The 25,398-nt window shown below is 51.1% G+C and overlaps 2 protein-coding genes across 2 annotated transcripts; both read right to left on the bottom strand.

Moving 5' to 3' along the window:
• Positions 1–135: 135 nt before the first annotated feature.
• Positions 136–14,151, bottom strand: DDX23 (DEAD-box helicase 23). Its single transcript, XM_021704774.1, has 17 exons — positions 14,013–14,151; positions 9,982–10,190; positions 9,239–9,349; positions 8,236–8,329; positions 8,059–8,124; positions 7,139–7,277; positions 6,728–6,861; positions 6,485–6,597; positions 6,090–6,233; positions 5,768–5,993; positions 5,350–5,495; positions 4,178–4,355; positions 3,207–3,449; positions 2,633–2,784; positions 2,305–2,413; positions 1,391–1,565; positions 136–1,024 (listed from the first exon to the last, which is right to left on the bottom strand). The coding sequence occupies exons 2-17, from the start codon at positions 10,188–10,190 to the stop codon at positions 801–803; spliced, it is 2,463 nt and encodes an 820-aa protein (XP_021560449.1). The 5' UTR covers positions 14,013–14,151; the 3' UTR covers positions 136–800.
• Positions 14,152–17,406: 3,255 nt separating this feature from the next.
• RND1 (Rho family GTPase 1) lies at positions 17,407–23,953 on the bottom strand. Its single transcript, XM_021704890.1, has 5 exons — positions 23,740–23,953; positions 22,862–22,949; positions 20,112–20,221; positions 19,107–19,241; positions 17,407–18,400 (listed from the first exon to the last, which is right to left on the bottom strand). Exons 1-5 carry the CDS (start codon positions 23,857–23,859, stop codon positions 18,155–18,157), a joined length of 699 nt encoding a protein of 232 aa, XP_021560565.1. The 5' UTR covers positions 23,860–23,953; the 3' UTR covers positions 17,407–18,154.
• Between the last annotated feature and the right edge of the window lie 1,445 nt (positions 23,954–25,398).

Here is a 25,398-nt window from a genome sequence, read left to right as displayed (position 1 = left end):
GAGGCCCCCAGCTCTTCTCTGGATGTAGTTTTCTTTCATCTCCCAAGTCAACCCCCCCAGGGCCGTCCTCCTATCTTCTGTGGCAGCAGGGAGAACCCGGGAGACAGAGGGGAGCGAGAATATGACACAGCCTTCATCCTCATGTATTTATTCTCAGAACATACAAACTCATCTTCTCAGAGAATAAAAAACAGAAACTTCCTCAGTGACCTCAAGATGGGCACAGCCAGCTCACCCCGTCCCCACATCTACTAAAAAAATGCCCTGGGTGAGGAGTGCCCAGAGTGCACAGCACCCCTTGGCAAAGGGGCCGCGCACAGCTCTAAACCAGGCTCTCGACTTGTTTTATAATCCAAAAGGGCAAACGGCTGTCAAAATGAGAGTCCAAGGTCCCTAACCCTCACCGTGCCAGGCCCCCCGGGGTCACCTCAGGCGGTGACCCAGCTGCCGCTTCCGCAGTCAAGTCCGTGCCAAAGAGGCCAGGCGGCCAGATTTTCGCTCAGTGCGTGAGGCGATGCCAACCGGCCGCCCCCACGACTGGCAAGAGCTGGTGGCCCAGTGCAGCCCCGGAGCCCTCCGGAGGGGCAAGGCCGAGCCAGAATCCGGGGTACTTTGTTCTCCCTGCCGCCTACAGCAGTGTCCTCTCCCTCTGCAGCCCCGCGCTCAGGCCCGCAGACCTGAGGGAGGGGCCGAGGAGTCTGTTTCCTAAGGCCCCGTAAAAGTGAGGACCTGGAGAGATGTGAGGGTCCTGAAGAACAGGCTTCAGAACATGCCCTTGAACTGATGGGACGTGTGCTGTGTCAGGCAAATATCGTCTCCTCCCGGCGCTTCTTGGTGAGGATGGTGCCTGGCTTGTGCTGGGCATCTGGGTGGTTGGCTAGCTCTGGGGGGCAGGAGGACACCGGGCTCTCCAGGATGGCTTGCTTCAGCTCATAGAACACAGCGGAGTCCTCTTTGGTGAGGAAGGTGATGGCCACACCACTCTTGCCAGCTCGTCCCGTGCGGCCAATGCGGTGGATGTAATCTGGGGAGGGGGAGGAACGCCACTGAGGATCCCAGGCCTCACTTCGACGGGCCTCCCCCACCGCACCGCACCTCCCGAGGGCAGTCGGTACCGCCCGCGCCGCCTAACCCTGCGGCACCCACAGTGCTCTCCCCTGCACTAACGGTGCTCATCCTACCACACCCAGACTGAGAGCAGCCCAGCGCCACTCTTCCCCACAGCCCGAGACACAGCTGTCGCACATCCAGGGACGACTAACCCATGGGAGATAAAGAGCAGAGCTCGTCTCAGCAGGACAAGCAAGCCCAGCGTCGGAGCTGTGAGGAGTGAGTCTCCGACAAGTAGCCTCCCTTTACCTGGATGGAAGCTGCTTTCCCCTGCACGTACCTTCAATGTTTTTGGCCATATCATAGTTGACAACCATAGACACATCTTGGATATCGATACCACGACCCGCCACATCTGTAGCCACCAAAATGTCCTTGGCCCCAGCCTTGAGGTTGGACAGGGCAAACTCTCGCTGCTCCTGGCCCTTCCCACCATGCAGCGTGCAAGCATTGTACTGTTGGAAGAATGGTGAGGTGAGGAAGAGCAGCGGGGTCATGGAGAGACCCAGAAATTAAGGGGGTGAAGACACCGAGGGAGAACTGCAGAGCAGAAGGGTAGAAGGCGAAGGAAGGAGAGGATGGGTGCGACTGAAAGCAAGAGGACAAGCAAGCTGGAGAAAGGGAAGGGAGAGAACAGGGTGTGGTGTGGCAGGGGCAGACAGAGTCCGGTCAAAGGTAAAGCAGCTGGGGGGGCAGGGGATATGGAGCCAGAGAGATGCGAAGTCATTAAAGAGAGAATGAGGCTGAGATGAGGGTGGTAAGCAGGGACCAAGACGCTTAAGGAAGTTCGAGTGGAGAAGACACACCAGCAGCAGGACTAAAGAACGCCAATCACCCCCATCTCCCTCCTGACCACACCACCCCCTTACACGTATTAACACAAAGAACTCTGATCCACTATTCCACAGCCTCAGATCTGGCCAGGATGTGTGTCTCAGGACTTGACCCTGGCTCAGCCCCCTTGGAGGAAGACCCAAGGCATCTCTGGCTGACACTGCTGGTCCGGACAGGGAATCAGAGCAACAGACCCGTCCCTTATCCCCATCAAGCCGCCCTCTTCCCTCTGGCCCTGACTTGACTATTAAAGAGGTTAAAGAATGGGACAGCACTGAGAGGAGGAGCCTTAGAGGGGCCCTCTATTTTGAGAAAGCCCCACCAAAGAGAGCAGACTTGGTTCTCCCCAGCCAGACACACCCCCATCTTCTCCAGGGATTTCGCCAAAACATCACAGCCCTTCTTCTGGTTGACAAAAATGATAATGGGTGGATCAAAGCCTTGTTCCAAGATTGCCAGCAGCTTTTTCCTGGGGAGAGGAGGAAGAGGAGAAAAATGAGACGTATACCTCTGTGTGAGAGGCTCACCCTGATCTACCAACACCACCAATTCCACGACCTTCAAGCACATGGCATCCCAAACAAGAAAACAGCAGCCCTTTTAACACGGCAGAACATTTACTCTCCATCTCTCATACTGAAAAAGCCCCTTCTCCATCATGTGCTTCCTGATTCAGCTGCCCCCATACCTCTTTTCTGACTCTGACATGAGGAAGACCTTCTGTTCCACACGTTCGTGGGGCTTGCCCGCAGAGCCGATGTACACCACAGCTGGTCGCCGGAGATAGCTCCGGGCCAGACGCTCCACCGCCGGGGGCATGGTGGCCGTGAACATGACTGTCTGAGGAAACAGGAAGCTCAGCCCTGGGCCCAGGCAGACACCACCACGTATCCCCCATCACCACAGGCAGCGGGGCCTGGGCTAAAGAACCTACAATGAGCCATGGAGTAAGCTCTGACAACCACCACCGTAGGAAATCGTGTCCTTTGCCTTCCCCCTTCTTTCCTCAGTACCCGTTCACCAAGCCTTTACATCCTACGATGACAGGAAGGGCTGAGACCATTTGCTGGCACCCACGGTGGGCAGCAGCATGAGGCCTTGGAATCGTTTTCTAGGGCACAGCCCATGGCTGCACTGTGAGGACTTTAAGAGGACTGACATGCTGGTCAATGTACTCCGGGCCCACCCAGGGCAGGAAAGGCCTCAGAGCAGGTTTGGCAACTTGCCCCCATTTATTTCCCAGCCTAGGGAAGCAGCCTTACTTGGCGATACTTATGTTTTCCCGACTCGAAGTTGGCCAGCATCTTCTCAGGGTCCTCAGCCTCATCTGTGTCCGGCTTCTGGTTGCTGACGGGCATGTGCTCCAGGATCTTCTGGACATCGGGCTCAAAGCCCATGTCAATCATCCGATCTGCCTCATCCAGAACCACATAGGTACAGCGGCTCAGCACGAGGTAACGGTTCTCCAACACATCAATCAGACGTCCTGGGGTAGCGATCACAATCTGGAGGGCACAGTGGAAACATACACAGCCCCAGCATGTACCTCTTTCTTCTCCCTCCTGTGAACTATCCACCCGCTTGGGCAACAATGCTAAGGAACTCGGACCCCAAACTCCAGTTAGGATTGGCAGCAAAGGTTCCTAAGAACTGGCACAAAATCACTTGTTGCCACCTTGGATTTTTTTTTTTTTTTTAGGAATGAATAGGGTCTCTGAATAAGGTCCAAGAGTTACACAGAAGAGGCAAAATCAGAAGGAACTTTCTTAGACGGAAGAGGGACTAAGGGCAACTATGGAGAGGGTTACATAAAGGAATTATGGCAAGAAGTCTGCAAAAGACTCAATTCCTGCCTCAGAGTTCTTCTAAAAAGCTCTCTTCCCCCACCCTGAGAGGACACGGTCTCCGACAGAGTAATTAAGAGCACAGGCTTTGGACATGAACCTCAGCTCTGCTCACCGCCAGCCGTGACTCTGGACAAGTTCCTGACCTGAGCCCCAGCCTCACCTGAACAGTGGAGGTACTCTACCTATTCTCACACGGTTGTTGGTAGGATTAAGGAGGTGCCCAATACAATACCTGGTGCAAAAGTTCTCTTAAGTAAGTCATAGCACATACATACAAGCCAGAACTTTTCTTCAGCTTACTGTACATCCATGGCAGAAACTAGAAACACAGCCCCCAAACGGAGCGCCCTCCCACAGCGGGCTGGCTGCCAGCTAGGTGAACGAACCTCACAGCCCATGCGCAGCCTGAAGCCCTGGTCTTCTCTGGAGATGCCGCCAATGACGGCCACAGTGCGGATGCCCAGTGGCTTCCCAAACTTGATGGTCTCTTCCTCAATCTGCTGGGCCAACTCACGAGTGGGGGCCAGAATGATGGCGTAAGGGCCCTGGTCTGACTCTTCGATCCTGTGGTAAATGGGGCATCCCACAGTTCCATGAGCTTTGGTTCTCAGGCAACCACAAACAGGAGCAAGACAAAGTCACTCTTAAGGTTAGCTATGGAGATGGGGAGGGTGGTGGGAAAAGGATGCAAAGATCTCACTTAAAAATCAGAGACTCCAGGGCAACCCTCTCGGGTCCCCTCCCTCTTCGGGAGCTTTGAACTATCACTTTACTATTGCTCAATAAACTTTGCTTTGCTACCCCCCCCCCCCCCCCAAAAAAAAAAAAAAAAAAAATCAGAGTATCCTGGACAGCTAAGTTCTTCAGGGAGTGGTCTTGGCCATCCAAATCATATACTTCTTTGATACTGTGATCCAATTATTCCCTAATATCTGACCCAGACTAAAGAAGGGGGCTTCTGATTACAGACTTAAAAAGAAAACCAAACAGGGGCACCAGGCTGGCTCAGTTCGAAGAGCATGCAACTCTTGACTGCGGGGTCATGAGTTTGAGCCCCACACTGGGTGTAGAGATTACTTAAAAATAGGGGTGCCTGGGTGGCTCGGTTGGTTAGGCATCTGATTCTTGATCTCAGCTCAGGTCTTGATCTCAGGGTTGTGAGTTCAAGCCCCATGTTGGTCTCCACGCCAGGCATGGAGCCTACTTAAAATAAATAAACATTGTTTAAAAAATAAATAAATACAGGGATGCCTGGGTGGCTCTGTTGGTTAAGCGTCTGCCTATGGCTCAGGTCATGATCCCAGGGTCCTGGGATCGAGCCCCACATCGGGGTCCTTTCTTAGCGGGGAGCCTGCTTCTCCCTCTGTCTGCTGCTCCCCACTCGTGCACACACGCTCGCGCTCTCTCACAAATAAATAAAATCTTCAAAGAAATAAATACATACATACATAAAACTTATTAAAAAAAAGAAAGCGAGAAAACCAACTGCTCCTTTGCCACCGTGACCTTTCCCACTCAGCCAAACCCACCCACCCCAATAGGTGTCAGCTGACCCCACCTGTCAATTTTGGGGAGAGTGGTGATCCAGACCAGCAAAGGGATGAGGAAGGCTGCCGTCTTGCCGCTGCCGGTCTCAGCTACACCAATGATGTCACGATTCTGCAGCCCAATGGGGATTGCCTGACGCTGGATAGGTGTCGGTTCCTGTAGGGACCCAGAGAGAGGATGGGTACAGAGGGAGTTCTGCTCCCCGGGCTACTGCTGACAGAGTGGGACACCAGTACACAGTGAGGAAACATGGTCACCAAAGGCCAATACTTCCTCTGGAAAGGGACAGACAGGGTCACCTGAGTGCTCCCTGGGAGAGGAGGCACCAGAGGAACAAAGGAACAAAGCTCTCTGTTCCCAAATTAAGCGTGTTTCCCCTGGAATGTAGGAACATGTCAGGTCTTCTGGGCCAATCTGGCCCTCCTTACCTTGTAGCCACACTTATCAATGACCTCCAAGATATGTGGAGGCAGAGAAGAGTCCTTCCAGGACCGGATGGGATTGGGGATCTTGCCACCTTTGGTGGTGATGCTGTAGTCCTCTCTGAAGATCCGCCAGTCCCTGTCCGTCATCTCATCTAACTTCTTCTGGGACCAGTGCCGATCGTCCCAGCGCTGCTTGGCTTCCTTCTTTCGGAGCTTGCGGAGTCTGGCCCTGGAGCAGGACGGGAGGAGCAAGTGCGATCAGCACCCTGCAGCTCCTTTTTGCAGGCGCTGGGCTCTGCCAACCACCCCCAGCCCCGCCACTCACTCCTCCTGCTCCTTTTCTTCCAGTGTCCGCCTCTTCTCCATTAGGTCTCCATAGAAACGCGACTGCTCCCGCTTCTGCTGCTTCAGGTCAATGCCTGCAATGAAGCCCCGCCCCAACAACTGCACCTGGTGTCGCTCCTTGTATCTGAGATGGAGGTGGAGGAAGAAAAACAGAAGCTGTGACAGCAGCAGGAGGGAAGGGCGGGCTACCCTGATGTCCCGATCCGTCTACCTTCCCAGCCAGGGTCTTTCCTCACCCAAAGAGCTGGCTGATACGCGCCGGCCAATGTCCCCGACCCAGAATCTTACTTTTCTTTCTGTAGTCGCCAGTTCTCTCCAGGAACAGTTGAAAAGACTAGTTTAAAAGACTTAGCACTGAGGCCCAGAGCCACTCACAGGGGGTTGTAGTCAATGGATGTGTCCTCGGAGGCATCCCACTCAAAGACAAACTTGCGGTCGTTGAGATGCCTCGTTCGGCGGCGCTTCTTGATGCCACCCAGATATCGCTCCTGCCCAGGGACAGAACGCAAAGCTCGAGGCCCAGCCAGATCTCACATGCGGAGATCAGAATGGCCAAACAGCCAAACCACAGTGCCGTGTGTGTGGCAGGGGAAGTGAACACAGAACCAAGGCCGGCACCTTAATGGCATGCAGTTCCTTGCTCTTATCCTTCTCCTCCCGGATCTTCTGCCGCCCTTCCTCATCCTCGTTTCCGTTGGTCTCCCGCTCCATCCTCTCTCTGCGTTCCCGACGTTCCCGCTCCTGAGGGTCTTCTGCAGACCAAGGAAAGCAAAGCTGCAGAAGAGCTCAGCGCAGGAAAAGAGAGAGTATGGAGAGGGTCCAGACAACGGACACCAAATGAGAAGGGGCAGCTCTACGACACAAGGGAAATGGAGACCTAACACAGAGAGTTTTCTCATCAACTCCCCCATCCCTCCCTCTGCCAAACTCCGGAGCAAACCGGGTTTCTGGCCCTCGTGAGTGACACGACAATCCCAGCCCACCCTCTCCTACCCCATTCTCGGGGCTATATCGGGGAGGGAAACGAACCCAACATTTTCCTGCCCAAGTCCTGGAACTGTTTCCTCTTCTTCCGCTCCTCTTCGAGCATTCTCTGTCGCTCCTCCACCTCCTGCTGCCGCCGCTTCAGGGCTTCAGCCTCTCGTTCTGCTTTGGAGAGGAACTTGGGCTACAAAATAGATTGGAACTGTAAACAAAGGACACAGGAGCAGGGTATAATCGCACCACTGATGAGAACGGCAGGTATTTGAATGAGTATTTGCCCAGGCATTACACCCGTTAAGGAAAAGACCGATAGGTCTAGGACCCCGCAATGGCCTGAACTATGTCCCCCTCAAAATGTGTATGTCAAAGCCCTAACCCCCAGGACCTCCGAATATGACTGTCTTTGGAGACAGAACCTTTAAAGACGTGTTTAAGGTAAAATGAGGCTCTTCGGGTGGACCCTAAACCAATCTGACGGGTGTCCTTGGTTTTTTTTTTGTTTTTTTTTTTAAAGATTTTATTTATTTATTTGAGAGAGAGAATGAGATAGAGAGAGAGCATGAAAGGGGGGAGGGTCAGAAGGAGAAGCAGACTCCCTGCTGAGCAGGGAGCCTGATGCGGGACTCGATCCCAGGACTCCAGGATCATGACCTGAGCCGAAGGCAGTCGCTTAACCAACTGAGCCACCCAGGCGCCCCTGACGGGTGTCCTTGTAAGAGAAAACCTGGACACACAGAGACACTGGGAGCACGCCCACACAGAGGGAAGATCATGTGAGAACAGAGAAGACATCCACCTACAAGCCAAGGAGAGAGGCCTCAGAAGAAACAACCCTATGGACACCTCGATCTCAGCTTCTAGCCTCTAGAACTGTGAGAAAATTAATTTCTGTTGTTTCTGTCCCTCAGTCTGCAATGTTCTGTTAGAGCAGCCCTGCCAACTAATAGAGATCCCCACGTTCTCACCTTAGCCTCGGCTTCTTCCTCAGCCTTTTTCTTGGCCAGAAGTTCCTCCAGGGATAATGGCTGTGCCTGAAGATAAAACACAGGACTTCAGTCAATAAAGGCTCTCTCCCTTTGAAGATCAATAACAGAGAACTTGAACTGAAAAGGAAGATGAGAAAAATCTTTCCTCTCCTTTACCTTAGGCTTCTTATCACCGTGTTCATCCTCTTCATCCTTCTTAGAGTCTCTGTCTTTCCGAGATTTAAAATCTTTTCCTCGGCCAGGAGATAAGCTTTAAGGAAAAGGAACAAGAAAGGTCCTTATCACTGTCTTACCCCCACCCCTGGAGGAGAGTCAGGCTGAGCCCCGGAGAGGATGGAAGTTTTTCCATGACTCCACAAGACTGGCCCATAGCCATCCATCATACCCTGGAGCTCCCTTTGCAGGCATGGTCACTGTCTGCTCTCAGACCTAATGATGGCCCTGTCTTGGCCCCACTCTACCTGAATCTCCTTTTCCAAGACTAATTAATCTCTTCTCACCAGTGGGTCTTCAGTACCAAGGGCAAAAATATCTCTTCCAAATAGCAGGTGCACATTGGAAAAAAAAAAAAAAAAATCCTGCTTAACTTTATAATACACAATGAATTTAGTCTACAGAGTCCCTCCCCATCCACCCTTCCCAGACACTGCTCTGTATCTGCTCGCTACCCCCATGCTCCCTTCCTAGCAGTCCCAGTGATCCTTGCCCCACAACTGCTACAAGCCCAATCTACAAGTGATCTTAAACAACCCGCCGTATTTGTTATGGAATTATGCCCTTTGCCCTGAATTCTAATCTACACACTCAGAGCCTAATAAAAACTTGCATACAAAGCTTCCAGGTGAAAGAGATCAAGATACTGGGGCATTAAGCTATGCCAACAAATGCATGTTATCTATCTTGGGTAGAAATCTGAATGGTCCAATGGAGCTAAGGGAATGTTTTACAGGCTGGTAACCCTCTCAAACGAATTTCTAACCTTTAAGAACAAGTTGACCCTAAATAGTTGTGACTTCAGTAACCGGATACACGCTCTGCAATCACTACCAGTAGGAGCCACTAAGAACAATTTACTTTCCTATGACGCTGAGCCAGCTTAGAGGCAGAGAGGAAGAGATGGGAGCATTCTCCTAAAGCCCACTCCCGTTCTCTCAGGTACCTGGATCGCTTACGGTCCTTGTCCCGTCTGTGCCCATCCTTGTCCCGGTCTCGGTCCTTCTTATTCCGGTCACGCTCCTTATCCCGTTCTCGTTCCTTATGCCTTCGCTCTCTAAAGACAGCAAATGTAAGAAATCATGTAGTATCCAGAGTATCTGGCTTCACTGCAGCCCTAAAGAGGTTCTCATGCTCTTTTCTCCAAAAAGTAATATTTTACAAATCGGGGCATATGTGTCCAGGGAATGCTATGAGGGAATTCTAAGAAAGTCTTCTAGGGGCGCCTGGGTGGCTCAGTCATTAGGTGTCTTGCCTTCGGCTCAGGTTATGATCCCAGAGTCCTGGGGTCAAGCCCCGTATTGGGCTCCCTGCTCAGCAAGAAGCCTGTTTCTCCCGCTCCCACTCCCCCTGCTTGTGTTCCCTCTCTCGCTGTGTCTCTCTGTCAAATAAATAAATAAAATCTTAAAAAAAAAAAAAGAAGAAAGTCTTCTAGATCAGAGTTGTACTACTAAGCGTTAATGGCAACGACGGGCCATGGTCTATGTGAAGAGAGGAACAATTCTCCTCGATCAGCTGGACCTTCATCTTACAAGTTCCCTCTTAACTTTTAAGAGCTACTGGGTTACTAGGTGTGGAGAAATATATGAAAGACTAATGTCCTAATACTGGAGGCATCAGAGGAACCAAGAATGAAGAAGTGTGAAATGTACTCTCCCTTCCCATATAAGACATACAAAGTTACTTTACCTTTCTGTAGACTTGGAACGGGAACGAGAGCGAGAACGGCTGCCTCCCCGACGCCTATCCCTTGAACGATGCCGCTTCCTGTCTTTAGATGGGGAAGACTTCCGGTCCCGGTCTCTATCTCGCTCTCTGTCGGGAGTCCGAGATCTCTTCCTTTCCTCCTTGGAAGGGGATGCATCCCGGTCCTTTTTGTCAGCTAGCTCTCCTGCCATCTGTCATGGATAAGAGGAATACTTATTATGTCCTAGGTACTGCTCTCAACTGTTTATATATAATCTACTTAATCTCAAAACAACCCTATGAGGTAGATACACTGGAATGCCTACTTTATAGATGAGGAAATGGAAGCTCAGGTAGATAAGTTCTCTTGAGCTCATAAAGAAAAGTTCAAAAGAGGAAAAAAAGAGTTTAACTTCGAGATTTGGGATTATAATCAGCACCTCAAGAAAACCTACATTTAATTTTTTTTTTAAAGATTTTATTTATTTCTTTATTTGAGAGAGAGACAAATCACAAGCAGTGAGGAGGGCCTGAGGGAGAGGGAAAAGCAGGCTCCCCACTGAGCAGGGAGCCCGACGTGGGGTTCAATCCCAGGACCCTGGGATCATGACCTGAGCTGAAGGCAGACGCCTAACTGACTGAGCCACCCAGGTCCCAGAAAACCTAAACTTAAATGGAGAAACAAACTCACTTTCACCCAGATCAAAAGAAATGTACTTTTCATTACATAATGGGAAAAACTTCATGGAGGGTACGCAGAACCTCTATGCATTTTTTTTTTTTTTTTACAACTTACTGTGAATCTATAGTTATTTCAGAATAGAAAGAAAAAAAGAAAGGTACCAAAAACTAAAGGTCACAGGCATTCTGACCTACACTCCTTACTCAGATTCAGATTCTCACAGCCTTGACCACTACCCCATCCCATGAAAGGTTTGAGCAGGAATTTGTTCTGTGCCCCTCCTGCCTGGGGGACACTGAACACCATGTTGCACTGTCAACTGTCCTTCAGAGTACAAAATCTGTTTCAGCCAGGAGCTAAAATGACACTAAGTCTGAATTTACCTCTACCCCATCACCATCATCCCTAAGACTCAGAATACATTTCTCAGAACTTATTTTATCCCCAAATGGTTCAGTTGGAATATCGGCTCCCTAAGCTTTTGCTTACAATCTCCTTTCCTCATGTAATTTCCTGCCATATATCTTTAAGAAAGGGTAATGTGTAAAGAAAAGAAAAATGAACACGTAGCACTTTCAAAAGGTGAAGACAACCCGTCTTGTCTCACAACTGTCTGAGAAATGACTGAATGTTCTGTATTAGTACATCATGCAAGTATACTTATATTTCTTCTACTTAGAACCCTAAGAAAACAATCCAGAAGAAAGGTATCTTCTCTATAAAACATCCTCAACATCACTCAGTCTTTGAACAAATATTCACTGAGCACCTGGTAGGTCCCAGAAACTGTTGTACCTATTGGAGATATGGCAGTAAACAAAGTCTCTGATCTCATAATGCTTAAATTCCAATGAAGCAGATAACAAGGAGAATAAGAGAATTTCAAATAGTAATGAGAACTAATTAACAAAATAAAACAGGGTGGATATCACGGGGAGGGGTAGGAATGAGAGATGGCTCAGGAAATAATTTTTTAGATGACACGTAAGCTGAGACTTGAACGATGGGAAAGAGAGACTGCAAAGATCAGGGAAAGATCTTGTTGGGTAGAAGGGACAGCAAGTACTAAGGCACTACGCCAAAAGCTAGCTCAGCATGCTTGCCAATCAAAAACAGACTTGTGGGGGCGCCTGGGTGGCTCAGTCGTTAAATGTCTGCCTTCGGCTCAGGTCATGATCCCAGGGTCCTGGGATCGAGTCCCACATCGGGCTCCCTGCTCAGCGGGAAGCCTGCTTCTCCCTCTCCAGCTCCCCCTGCTTGTGTTCCCTCTCTCGCTGTCTCTCTCTCTGTCAAATAAATAAAATCTTTAAAAAAAAAAAAAAAAAAAAAAAAAAACAGACTTGTGTGGCTGAGTGACAGTGACCCAGGGCAAAGACCAATTCAAAATGAGTTCAGGGAGACAGTCAATGTGTTTTAGGCCAGGGGAAAAGAACGTGGATTTCAACCTAACAGCAACAGAAACCTTAAAGAGTGTTAAACAGGAAGTGATGTGATCTAATTTTATACTTTTAAAGAATTTGGTGACTTACAAGAAAATACAGAATAGGGAGGCAAGAGTAGAAACAGAACCACTGAGAATGCCATTTAGTAGTCTAGGCAAGAGATGACAGCAGCTTCTTCTGGGAAAGTGGAAATGGAGATGGAAAGAAGTAGAGAGCTTCAGAACATACTTGGAGGCAGAGCTGACTGGACTTAACGGATGAAGGGAGAAAGGGAAAAAGGAGACACAATGATAGCTCCAAATATAGGGTTTGACCAAACTAATGGTTCATGGTGCCATTAGTGACCAGAAATGATTGGGGAAGGAACAGATTTAGGAGGAAATCACAAGTTGCATTTAGAAAATGCAATTCTAGAACTCAGGAGAACCTGGAGACAAAAATTTGAGTCATCAACATAGAGATGCTTTTTTTTTTTTTTACAGATTTTTTTTTTTTTTTTTTTTATTTATTTGAGAGAGAGAGAATGAGAGAGAGAGCACATGAGAGGGGGGAGGGTCAGAGGGAGAAGCAGACTCCCTGCCGAGCAGGGAGCCCGATGCGGGACTCGATCCAGGGACTCCGGGATCATGACCTGAGCCGAAGGCAGTCGCTTAACCAACTGAGCCACCCAGGCGCCCAACATAGAGATGCTTTTAAAGCCATGGGACACTAAATAATTTTACCTAAGTAGGCAGTATAGTTAAAGAAGGAAATAGAAGAGAACCAGGATTAAGCTCTGGAACACTATAACATTTAGAGGTCAGGCAAAGGAGGAGCAAGAGAAAAAGACTGGAAAGAAGCAACAGCCATTAAGAAAGGGGGGAAAAAAGTAAGTATGACCTCACAGAAGCCAAAAGAGTGTTTCAAGGAGGGAGTGGTCAAGTGGATAAAGACTAGGAGATAGAGGAGCGACCCCTGCATTTGGAAAAATGGAGATGGTTGGTGACCTTGACAAGAGCTGTTTTGATGGCCTGGAGAAAGCAGAAAACTGAGTGGAGTGGGTTTAGAAGAAAATGAGAAGTCAGAATAAGGAAACAGTAAATATGGGCAACTTTTATTATCGGTTATACTTATCACATGGGCCTGATAACCAGGCCTACCCTGGTCATCGCTTCCCAGCAGTTTTCCTTGCAAACCTCCAGGTCTTTGAGTTCCTCAGTTCTTGTAGGGTAGTGTCAGATTCTTTTTCTCATCCAATTAAGTATTTATCAAGCATCTATTATATGCAAGGCAGCGTGCTAGATGTTGTGTTGGGTTACAAAAGGAAATCAGGAAGATCCTGTCCAAAGGAAGGTTACAGAGCAATAGAGGGTATGAAGCACTTACCAAGATGAAGACTCAGATGAAGTACTATAGGAATTCAAAGAAGTTTCCTTTCATTTGCAAAAGGGGATTTGGAAAGATCTGTGGAGGAAGTGGCTCTTGAGCATTTAAGTATAAGTAGAATTTGAAGATGTGTAATTGAGGGTGCGGAAAAGTCATTCCCAGCAAAAGAAATAATACAGGAAGCACAGAGGCGGGAAAGCACTACTGATTCTGGGAGAAAAGCCCAAGTTCCAGATTGGCTGGAGCAAGGGCTACTCGAACATGAAGGAATAAGCTCGGATGGAGGGTATCACAGGTGCTGTGTGCTCATGGACAAAGGTCTGGCCCGTAACATCGTCCAGGGACCTGGCCTGTGTCCCCAGGAGCCAACACTCCGCGCTGGGGCCCGCGCCCCTTCGCTCCAGCCCGCCAGGGCTCTCCGGGCTCGTGCCTCTACCCTGAAGCGTTCTTCCCCACCTCGTCCCGGAGGCAGGGGCCACCGCCGTGCCCCAACTCTCGCCCTCTCTGCAAGCTCGTGGGGACAGCCTCCATCGCTCGGGACTCACCACTCTGAGTCTGAACCGCCCAACGCGGCCTCAACGTCGCCGAGCAGTCGCCATCTTTCCCGTTTCCTGGTCGCCGAAATGCATCCCCAGCCGCGCTGCAAGCTGGGAAGTCGAGTTCCCGGTGCAGGGCGGCGCGGGCTGACATAGAGGACCTGAGAACTACTAATACCATAATGCACCGCGCCAGCGCCGGCCCCGGGCCGAGGGGTCTGCTGGGCAATGTGGTTCTCCAAACATCTGAGTCTGCGGGAGTTACGAGTTACCCATGGGTTTGCATCCAGCCTAAGGTTCTCTCCCAGTGCGGTCTTCCTTGGAATATGCTGGTCTTCCCAGACTATCGTGGCATGTGGCTTACTACGAAGGAATTTAAGGGCTTCCTTAGCTATCAACAGCGCTTAATCGTCACTAACAACTACAGTAACAACAAATACTGTACCGTTTGTTGGAAAAGCGTTTTTACAAAAAAAAAAAAAAAAAATCTGTGAGGTAGATTGGCCCCATTTTACAGGTAGACAAACTAAAGGTTAGTTTACAGGAGTAGCCTACTGTTTCACAATGAGGGTGGGACAATTCATTGTGTGGGACTGTCCCAGATTTAGGAGGACGTTTTAGCAACGTTGGGGAGGCAGGAACAACCCCAGTTATTGTGTCAACTCCAGATGAACCCATAAGTGGATTATAGAGTCCTGGAAGGATGGTATCACCTGGGCTGTGACACCTGTTTTCTCGACATTCCAAATAGGATCCTGGCTTCCTCATTTTCTTGCCCTTTGGAACCTGGCCAGTTGTTGGGTGACCTTCCTAGCTTTGCTTCTTTCTTCCCCCTAGTCCCCCCTCTTCAGTCATCCACTGAGCTTTCTTTACCCCAAATTGTATGTTTACTTCGGTTCTCTTTGGTCTTATGGCTCATAATTCACCGCCCCACCCCCACCCCACTCCACCCCCCAAAAAGGCCAAACCTTGAAACTTCTAGGATAGTTTAGATAGATACCAGGAGGTGTCTAATGCCCTCCCCCTTCCCATTTTCCCATCAGCAGCTTTTGGTTTCAATACCATGGGGCTGTAGGGCTGAATGTATGTTCAGTTCTCTTCAACCAGAGCCTCAGGATAGACCCAAATAATCCTAAAACCCTGAACACCACACACAATGGCCCAAAGTAACCCTGGGAGAGATAGGCTTCTGCTCTTAGAATAGAAGCCTTCGACTTGACCACTTTTACCCTAGAGAAAGATCAGAAGGGAAAGGATGTCTGAGATCTACTAGATGTAACTCATGCAGTGAACACTGGAGGGCTCTTCACTCACAGAATGGAACTTTAACAATCAGACCAAAGGTGTAGACCTTAAGCAGCAACTATAGTATTTACTGAGAATCTTCAAAGTGCCCAACTCTGTGCTGGACACTTAAATTACTTATTTTACTTATTTCTGATAACAGTATGATGCGGGTATTATCATCATTTTACTGTTTAATTATGCCTTCAACGGCAACATAGTTAAAAGAATGAAGCCAGAATTCAACTCCAGGTTCATTTAACTTCGGAATCCATGCTCTTCCCCTCTTTCCAGGCTACTACACTTTTTTTTTTTTAAGATTTTATTTATTTGAGAGAGAGAGAGTGAAAGAGAGAATGAGCAGGGAGAGCGGCAGAGGGAGAAACAGACTCCCCACTGAGCAGGGAGCCCGATACTGGGCTCGATCCCGGGACCCTGGGATCATGACCCGAGCCGAAGATGGACACCCAACCATCTGAGCCACCCAGGTGCCGCACGGCTACTACTCTTCTTTACAGATAAGTAAACTGAGAAACCAGAAAGGTGATGAAGTTTGTTCAAGTTTATAGCGGCAGAGTTCCCCTAGTGTTCGTGCACAGCTTTCTCATGACACATGTAAGACATTGTGCTTAAAGGATACTCATGTGCTTTTTCCTACCCTGCTGGTTTTCTCACAAAGACGCGCCTTTGGAGATGGAGACAGAGGAACTACGTTCGAGTTAGGCCCATAGGTAGAGTCTCCTATTTAGGTACAACATGGCTAACAATAAGGAGCCCATGGGAGTGTAGTTAACATGGAGACCAGCTGGAATCCTGACTCCATTACTTACTAGCGGTATGATCTTGTGCAAGTTACATAGCATCTCTCACTTTTCTATTTCCTCATTTATAAAATAGGAATATTTCTTGCCTCACAGAATAGGATAGCAGTAAAAAAAAAAGGGGGGGGGGGGGAAATGCATATTCTGGAGTCCAGCTGCCAAATTTGTATTCAGGTTCTATCACTTTCTAACTATGTGACCTTGGGCACATTAACTAACTTCTCTGAACCTCAGTTTCCTTGTCTGTAAAAGGAGGTAGATAGTACCCCATAGGATTATCACAGGAATAAGTAACATAGAAAGAACTCATTAAGTGCCCCTGACCCATAGTAAACATTTAACAAATGTTAGCTATTGTCCTTTATAAGGTTAAATGTGATAATGTGGGTAAAACTCTCAGCACAGTGCTGAGCACATAGTAAGTGCTCAATACACAGTAACTTTCTATTTCCAGCACACTATGAAACTTAGAAAAAAGACAAGTAAGTGACTAAAAGGAAGGGATGTTAAGGCCCCTGAGCTGCCATCAACAGGCAATGGAACTGGGAGGTTAAGAAAGCGGAAGACATCACCTCTCCTTGAACTCGGAGGACACCAGAACCCCAGGAACCTCCCCACAACCGTGGCTTCAGTCTGTCCCACGTTCTGCAGGGGTTGGAATCTCAGTGGTTTGGGTCCTCTACCAATAATTTCACCAAACCTTGTCTCTCTCCTCTAGACTCTCTAGGGCAGTGGTTCTCAACCAGGAGTGATTTTGCCCCAGAGGACATTTAGCAATATCTGGAGACATTTTGATTGTGAGAACTTGGCGGGGGAGGGTATGGGGGGAAGGCGGGGTGCTGACATCTAGCAGGTGGAGGCCAGGGATGTTGCTAAACATCCTCTGATGCACAAGACAGGCCCGAGCATCTAAGCATTACCTAGTCTAAAATGTCATTAGTTCCAAGGTTGAGAAACCCTGGCCTGGGGCTAAGGAGCTCTTCATTGGCTTATTGGACTTGGGTAGGGTTTGGGTGAGGTAGCAGGGAGGGGGAAAGGGAGACCCTTGTTGGAGATGCCAGGGACCAGTGGAGGCAGCCACTCCGCACCCCACAGTAAGGGCCCCAGGGTAGCTTCTTCCTCATTAGCAAAGACCAAACCGGGACAATGGAGAAAGAAACGAAGAAAGCGGAGCCAACTTCTTTATATGTGTTATATTTTTCATTAATAAATAGGTTTTTCTTCTTTAAACACAGAACATAGAACAGATTGAAACACTCCCCCCTCCCCCCGGTTCCAAAGACAAGAGTCTATAAAACAAATGCCAGCTGTCGTGCCCTGAGGGCAGAAAAAGTCTGGTGACCCCCACCCAGCCCTGCCCCCGGCAGCACCACCACCCCCACACTGCGAGAGAAGGGGGTCTGGGGCTTCTCCCTTGGACCCTGGGGACTTAGGTGAGAAGCATATGAATGTATGATGTCAGCTCTCCATGAGGCATGGGCTATGCAAAGATGAGGTTTCCTTTTCATTGGCTCTGACCAGCTCCTGGCCTTCTGATTCCCGTCATGAAGCACCTGGGCTCGGCTCCCAAGGGAGCCGCCTCTTGGCTTCCCCACTCCACTCCTGTGCGGCTTCCTCAGAGGGGAAGGGAAGGGCTCGGGGACCCCGCCCGTCCCCTGGCCCACATGGAAGCCCTGTGTGGAAGAGGCATGATGCTGAAGGTGAGGCTCCTGGAGGCCCCCAAGCCCATGAGGCCAGCATGCCCCCCGCACCCCCACACCTTTCCTTCCTCTGGAGTGGGGGCGGGGGCGTGGGGGTGACACTGGGGCAGCCGCCCCCACCACAACCGAGTGCCTGGCTTGGGGTGTGATGGTTCTTTCTCAGTGTCAGGTCCTCAAGCCGGGCCTGGCTCTTTCCTTGTCCCATTCCTGTCTCCTTTCAAGCCCTCACCGTGGCCGTCTGCAAAACGCACGTCCAGTGTCCTAAATTGTCCCATCCTCCCTCTCCCCGTGCCTCTGCAACCCAAGGGAGGAAGTGGGAGGTTGCCTCCCTTCTCCAACCCCCACTTCACATAATGGAACAGCTTTTGGCCTTTTCCTTCTTGAAGGTAGAAGAGATGAGTTCGGAACGACTGGGGAGGTGAAGCAGTCGCTTGGAGAGGCTGCGGACAGGGCTCTTTGGGGGCACCGGGTTGGGCTTGTTCAGACACACCATGGACGCCGTCCGGAAGATGCTGTGGATACTCTTTTCTGAGGTGAAAGCCGAGCCTTCCAGGTAGATTTCCGCACCCAGCTGCTTGGCTATCGCACAGCCCTGTGGAGGGGGTGAGGTGGTCAAGGCAGTTGTCCCACGTGGCTCTGGGACCCTGCCTTCTATGCTTAGTGGTACTCCCCGGGGCTCCTCCCGATGGGACCCAAGTTCCAGTCTCCCACCACCACCCTCCGCAAAGATTTTCTGAAGGGGAAGCCTAAGTGCACCTTACGATCACCTGTAACACTTCTAAAACAACGCTAATGACAGACCGAGTAAGTCAGAATTTCTGTGGGTAGCGCCTAGGCATTAATATTCTTAAGAGCTTCCCCAGATGATGCTAATGTGAACCACTGGTTTAAAAGAAGTGATCCTTACACTCCACGTGTGAAAGAAATTACCCAGGAATTTCATGAGAAATGCAACTTCTGTATTTTTCTCCCAGAGTGACTCGATGGGTACGGAGTCAGGAATTCTAACAAGCACCTCTAGTGATTCTAATGCAGGTGGGCAACAAAAAGCAATCTGAGAAACACTGGCGCGTGCCTGCCAGGCTACAGCATAAATCGGGGTAAACGGTTGCCTCCTGCCTCTAGCAAGATGACTGGTTTGCTGATTAGAGGTGGCCCCCCCAGAACACCAATTCTCCCTTACCAAAGTGAGAGTTTGAGCAAGCGCCACATTTCAAGTCCTTTGCCTGTAGTCTTCCCCACCACACCCTCAACACATGCATGTGTACACACACACACACACACACACACACACACACCTGCTCATAGGAGATAGGTGCCTGTTTCTGGTGGGACAGCTCCATCAGCGTGCTCAGGTCTGTTCGCAGGTCTGTCTTACAGCCAATAAGCAAAACACGGGTGCTAGGACAATAATCTAGGATTTCCGTCCTCCACTGAAGAGCCATGTAAAAGGGGAGGGGGAGGAAGAAGAGTCAGTGGCTGACGATACCTGGAGAAGCCCAGCCGGCAACATCACATACACCATCCAGCTTCTCACCAGCCCAGCCCTCCCTGAGTCACCAATGCCCTGATTACATCATCTTCCTCCTGGGGAGGACTTTGGGGCCACAGGAGCGCTGACCAGAGAGCCTGTCCCCTCACTCATCGGCCCAGTTCACCAAAGGAAGCACAGGGGCAAAATCTCCCCCCACTCTCTGCCAAGCATGCGGGGCGTGGATCTGCCCCCTCAACTCAATGGAAGGGCTTCACGGATCCAGAAAGCCATGAGGAATAGGGAGGAAGCCAACCAGTCTCTTCCCAAGGAAAGGAGATAATCCCAAAGTCTTCTGGGAAACTACTTCCACAAGGTATCCTGAGACTCTTCAGGATAGGGAGACTTTGCCCCCCAGACCAGGCGTTTCCTGCCAGTGTTCCACTCTGGCCTGCCTGGCTTGCCCAGTCCTGGTGGGCCTGGGATCAAGGGCTACAGGAGCTGTCTCCAAAAGACCCCATCTCCAACCCTCAAACTCCATCACTGAAAGGTTCTGACTCTCGATCCTTCATGTCCTGCGTCTTCACCACCACCCTCCCTTGCTGGGCCTCTGGCAGAGGAGTACAGGATATGGCAAGGGCAGGAGGCAAAGGGGGAGGGAATCTGGGTTCTAGTCCCAGAGCTGTAGCTAATGGTATGGTCTCAGGCAAATCTCTTCCTTCCCTGGCCTCAGTTTCTTCCTGCTACAGAAGAGGGGATTGGACAACAAGGTCCCCAAGATTCCTTTTTGTTCTCCAGCGGAGCTAGGGATTGCACAGTTATCCAGACTCACCTTCTTGAGTGCACTATCCACTGTCTCGGGTCGGCTGATATCAAAGCATAGTAATACTGCATCTGAGTCGCTGTAGCAGAGTGGACGGACATTGTCGTAGTAAGGAGATCCTGGTATGCGGGAGAAAGAGCTGATGGTGAACTGTGGCATTTGCCCTTCCCAACGGGCCTAAGCCCAACAGGCCCGGGGCCCTGGGAATACCATTCTTGGCCCTTAGGTTATTGGCCCCACCCACCTCCCAGGGGAACATGCTGCAGCCTAGAAGCTTGGGACCTGACCACCTGCCAGAAAGCAGTACAAAAATATCATCTTCCTTAGTCCTGAAAAAGGGGAAAGGGAAAATAAAAGGGGGGTAGACTATAATTTGGCCCTGTCTAGGGCTCCTACAGTGCCCTTAATTTCAGGTCTGCCAGTTTTCTGAGTCCCAGAGGAGGACGCCCCCAGCCCTGCAGAGAGACCAGGGCTTGCGTCAGGTGTCTTTCCCAGAGTCGGCCTGCTGCCCAACCTCTGCTCCATGCTGCTGCTCCAGGGTCTCTCCAACGAAGAAACAAACCTGCCTGTTACATAACTAGCCGCCCTGCTTCTTTGCCATGGGGTCAGAACTCTAGAAGGCTGGCAGGGGAGGAGGAACCTCATGGATTCAGTGCCTTACTCCTTCTGCCTGCAAAAAGCTGCAGCCCCTGTCCCCCAAGATCTCAAGGAGGCAGTTTCAGAGAGAGCAGCACCCATAGCTAGGGATTTGGAGGCTCGAGTAAGGGTCCTTCACAGGGAGAGCAGCAGGCGATGCAGACCCAGGTGGTCATACACAGTATGGGAGAATGCTAGGGGCTCAGCCTGCCCCCCCTCCACCCTGGGGAAGGAACAGTAGCAGATTTGGAACCCAGACAATCCGTGCTCAGAATAGCAAGCAGCCCCTCTCCCTACACCGCAATCGCCATGGAAACTGGGGGGAATCCAAGCTGGGGTGGGGGGTTGGTTGTAAAAAAAAAAGAGAGAGAGAGAGTATAGAGTTGTTGCAGTAACTGTCTGCCCCTTCAGCAACCTGCCCCCACCCCCTGTCTGAGGTGGGGTCTTAGCTCCGCAGCACTGAGCAGAGGGCAGAGCGCTGCCGCACTGGGGAAGGGGGAGGGGAGGGGGGGAGGCCTCCATTCTGGCTCCAGGCACTCCCCCTCCCCTCAGACCAGCAAGTGAATAATGGGATCAGGTTCGACCCTGGCCCCGGGGCCGGCCCTGGCCCCCCGATGTTGGGAAACCCCATCCCGCATGCCTCTCCCACTTCTTCCTTCCTTGTGGGCACCTCATTTGCAAGAAGGGGTTGGAGGAGGACTGATAGCCTGCACCCTTTCCAAAATTGGGGTGTGGGGATGCGACACAGGGAAGAGACACCACTTTGCTGACCTTCCATTATCCGGACTGGGATTCAAGGGCTGCAACCTGACATGGGGGCGGGGCGGGGGCACTTTGGGGCAGTGGTAGTAAAAAGAGATGAGCTGCAGTAAGATTCTGGGAAGACAGAGGTGGGCAGGGTAGGGCGGCCCAAATCCCATACATCATGCAGCCAAGCTGCATTCCAGTCGGATCCAGCCAGCATAGCACAGTCCAGGATAACCAGAACCCTGCCTCCCAACCCCTGGAACTGCAACGGAGGAAGGCATACCAGGTGGAAGAATTTTTGTTTTGCTTTGTTTGGGGGAGGGGGGAAGCAAGGGGGGAATTTCATTTTCTGTTTATCCATCCCCTACCCCCAATCTTTTCAGACCTTAAAAATTAGATCATGGGAACAACAGCTCTTTGAGGAGTAGGATGGCATATTTATTATAGGTAACAGGAAACCCCCTAGTGATTTACACAGTTCCTCTTTAAACTCAGCCTGAATGTGCATTTTTGGAGGGAGGATTTTATTTTCTTTCTGTTATTCCTGGCTTTTAGTCCTTAATTATGACTCTGAGCCCAGTCTATTAAAAAAGAACTGGGGCAAGAGATAATGGTAAGGGATGAGAATCAAAGCAAAGGACAGCCTAGCACTGAGGGTTTAGGGTTGAGGGGGAAAATATTGCTTTCTACATTCCAGAAAGACCGGGCATCTTCTACCTCAGCCCAGTACGGTGGGGGTGGGGTGACTGTCACAGCCACCCCCCTCCCTGCCACTATCTCCAACGAGAGAGTGCCCCACACTAAAGCCATCTCCCCCACCCTCCAAAACATCGATGATGCGTCGCTTCATCCCTGAGCCGCAGCAGTATGACAAGTGGAACCGAGCTGCGGCAGGCGGGCAGGAGTGGCCCAAGATGGAATGCAGGAGACAAAACTGAGTCAGGAGCAGTACTTCCCCAAAGCAGGCTTGTCTCTGGCCTCAACCACCACTGCCTCCAGCAGCACGGACTCCTGCCTCTTATTTGGCTTGGCTCTGGGGCAGTAAAGGTGGGGGTGGGGGGACACGGAGGGCAGGGAGTGGAAATGGAGAAGCCCTGCCTGACTACCCCCTCCCAGGTGTATTCATGGGTCCATTCACCTCACCATCCCAGCTCTCTGAGAGAAGGGGCTAGACCCAGAGAAGTGGCTTCTGGGGCTCATCCACTCTGCACCCCTGGACCTGCCAACCAAGGGAGTCTTCAGGTCCCCTTCTGTCCGTTTCCTGGCCAGCATCATACACACTCCTCCCCATCAAAGAGGGAAACAATTTCTTAAACACAGCAGCTGTAGCAGACCAGTGGGGGTGCGAAGGGGGCATCTGGGGCCAGCAGTCTTACCTGAGGTGTCCCAGAGACTGAGCTCCACCCTTTGTTCCTCCGTCTCCAAGCAGGCCGTGTAATTCTCAAACACGGTGGGCACATACGTCTGTGGAAGGAGAGGAAGGAGCTCGTCACACCCTGGGCGCCCCTACTCTCATAACCCTCTGGCTACATAAGAAGCCACTTACCGTAGTGAGACACTAAAGTGGCAGGGGATCAGGGGCAGGGGAGGGGAAGGGGATACTTGGCGCAGGGGGGACCACATGGGACAGGAAGGAGGGGAGTGTAGAGGCACAGGCACTTTGCTCCAGGAAAAAACGAAATCTGAATGACTTCCAGCGGGAGACAAGCCCCCTCCCCTCCTGCCCACCCCCCACCCCCATCCTAGATGGCCAGGGAGGCAAACATACAGATTCCTCTCATCTCCAGACTCGTATGTCTCCCAGTTTTAGAGCCACAAGCAAATGCTTAGCTCTTTATCTTCGCCCACAAGCCCCTCGGACCAGCAGGGTAGCAGAAGCCCGCCTGGAGACATGCTCGCGGAACCTCTGAGGAGGGATGAGGAGACGGGCAGGTATTACGTCAAGAAGAAACCCCAGACTCTCAAATGCCTCCAGTTCCCTCTCCCGAGAGCAGACCCCGGGATAAAGGGAGGTAGGAGGGCACTGGATCGGGGCCTATGGGTGAAGAGGTGAGGAGGAGCCGGCGGGGCGGCAGAAGTGGAACAGGTCTCTGGGGAAGCTAAGGCAGGGCGGTCCTCCAGCCGGGCGCCTGAGATCGGGCAGGGTGGCGTGCGGTGAGCTGGGGGGAGATGGCTCCCCCGGGCAGGTGGGAATCTAGCCCCGGGGAAGGCGGGCAGGCAAGGAGAAAAGCTGGCCAGCGGGCGGGCCGCTCACCTCGGGATAGCAGTCCTTCGCTAACACCTGTAACATCGCCGTCTTCCCGCACTGCACATCCCCCACCAGAACGAGCTTACATCTGGCCACGACTGGCTGGGGGGCGCGTCTCTCCTTCATGGCTGTAGCCTCCGCGGGACTTGGACTCAGATGCAGAGAGCAGAGGGTTGCGCCAGGCGCGTCTCAGCACAAAAACCCGGTCGGATTCCTCGCCTCCCTCCAAATGAGAAGGAGGCCGGCACGGCCACCTTATATCGCCCCGGCCAAGCCAATCACAAGAGGAGGCGGACTCTGTCGAGGCCAATCCCTGAGGTGGGATCCCCTCCGGCAGCCAATGGTAGGAGAATCTGAGTCAGTGCCCTCTTCCTCCCTTCCCTTTCTCTTAAAGCTGCATCTTTGCTTCCTCTGCAAGGGGATTCCCACGCTGTTTGCATTTGTATTAGGAAGGGGGGAGGGGACGTGAAGCAAAATTAATGGTCTTGAGTGTCCATCAATTAGTGTCAAAAGCAAACTGGCCATGAAGGCAGAAAATGAGGTCAAGCTGGCGTTGTCCCAAGAGAAAAGCAGGATCTGCCTCAACTATAGACAGGTGGCAGCCGGGCTGGGGGGTGGGAGGGTGGCCCCACAGATCTCTGACCTCTTTGTTCCATCTAATCCCCATCCAAACCACTTCTGGCTTCCTCTCCCAGAGACTCCTGCTGTACCCCTTTATCAGCTCCTCCTGTACCCCTTTCAACGTCCACGTCTGGAATCACCTTCACCTAAACAGACAGATGATAGATAGATGATAGATAGATAGATAGATAGATAGATAGATAGATAGATAGATAGATAGGTAGATGATAGATAAAGTCTTTTTGCATCATCTGGAAAAAACCCACATAATTCCTGACCCAGAGATGGGCAGAGAGAAAAGAATGAGGGTGTCTGGCAACTGGGGATGAGAGAGAAGAGGAGAACAAAGCAAACAAAGTCCCTGTTGGGCCAGATCACTTCTCACCCCATGCCTGGCAGGAGCTGCGTAAGCGTGTTTGTTCTGCCGCCCGGGGTCAGCTTCCTGGATGAATCGGGCACAGGTCCAGTTCCAGGTTGATACCTACTAAAGCCGACACACTCTGTATGTCATCTGGTTAAAGTCCAGACTGGAAGACTGGGCCTGGGACTCTGGGATTAGCAGGCTGGAGGGCAACCCAAGGTTGAGAGGAGCTACGTAACTGCCTACCAGCCCTGCCCCTCAGAGCATGTTAAGGAGCCTCTCCACTAAGCAGAACCGTGGGATATACGCAGCTTGAATAGCCCACTCATTATTCAGGAACTAAGACAGTCTAAATAAGGCCTCCTGGGGATCAGGGATTGGAGTAAAACTGATCCTGGGCAAAAATGAGAGCACCCCAGAGTTTATCTTTAGGTCCCTTCTCCTTGTCAAGCTCAGCACCTCTGGAGCATGCCCTGGGTCTTGTTCTGTCTGAGCTTTACCTTCATTGCTGTCTCACCCAGGGATATTTCCCCTGATGTAAAGGATGTTTAGGGGCACCTGGGTGGCTCAGATGGTTAAGCATCTGCCTTCGGCTTAGGTCATGATCTCCAGGTCCTGGGATCAAGCCCCACATCAGGCTCCCAGCTCAGCGGGGAGTCAGCTTCTCCCTCTCCCTCTGCCTC

Source organism: Neomonachus schauinslandi, chromosome 5 (genome assembly GCF_002201575.2).
Source record: "Neomonachus schauinslandi chromosome 5, ASM220157v2, whole genome shotgun sequence".
In the NCBI taxonomy this organism is placed as follows: domain Eukaryota; kingdom Metazoa; phylum Chordata; class Mammalia; order Carnivora; family Phocidae; genus Neomonachus; species Neomonachus schauinslandi.
Note: the sequence above shows the minus strand (reverse complement) of the source record. Positions and strands in the feature narration are given on the sequence as shown.

What these genes read in the sequence shown, in the direction of transcription:
- DDX23 (XM_021704774.1), bottom strand. Translation starts at nt 10,190, where the DNA reads ATGGCAGGAGAGCTAGCTGACAAAAAGGACCGGGATGCATCCCCTTCC. An exon ending in CGTTCCAAGTCTACAGAAAG is followed by an intron (nt 9,350 to 9,981) that starts GTAAAGTAACTT and finishes TGCTGTCTTTAG; the next exon opens with AGAGCGAAGGCATAAGGAAC. An exon ending in ACGGTGATAAGAAGCCTAAG is followed by an intron (nt 8,125 to 8,235) that starts GTAAAGGAGAGG and finishes TTTTATCTTCAG; the next exon opens with GCACAGCCATTATCCCTGGA.
- RND1 (XM_021704890.1), bottom strand. Translation starts at nt 23,859, where the DNA reads ATGAAGGAGAGACGCGCCCCCCAGCCAGTCGTGGCCAGATGTAAGCTC. An exon ending in CAGTCTCTGGGACACCTCAG is followed by an intron (nt 20,222 to 22,861) that starts GTAAGACTGCTG and finishes CCCGCATACCAG; the next exon opens with GATCTCCTTACTACGACAAT. An exon ending in TGGATAGTGCACTCAAGAAG is followed by an intron (nt 19,242 to 20,111) that starts GTGAGTCTGGAT and finishes ATGGCTCTTCAG; the next exon opens with TGGAGGACGGAAATCCTAGA.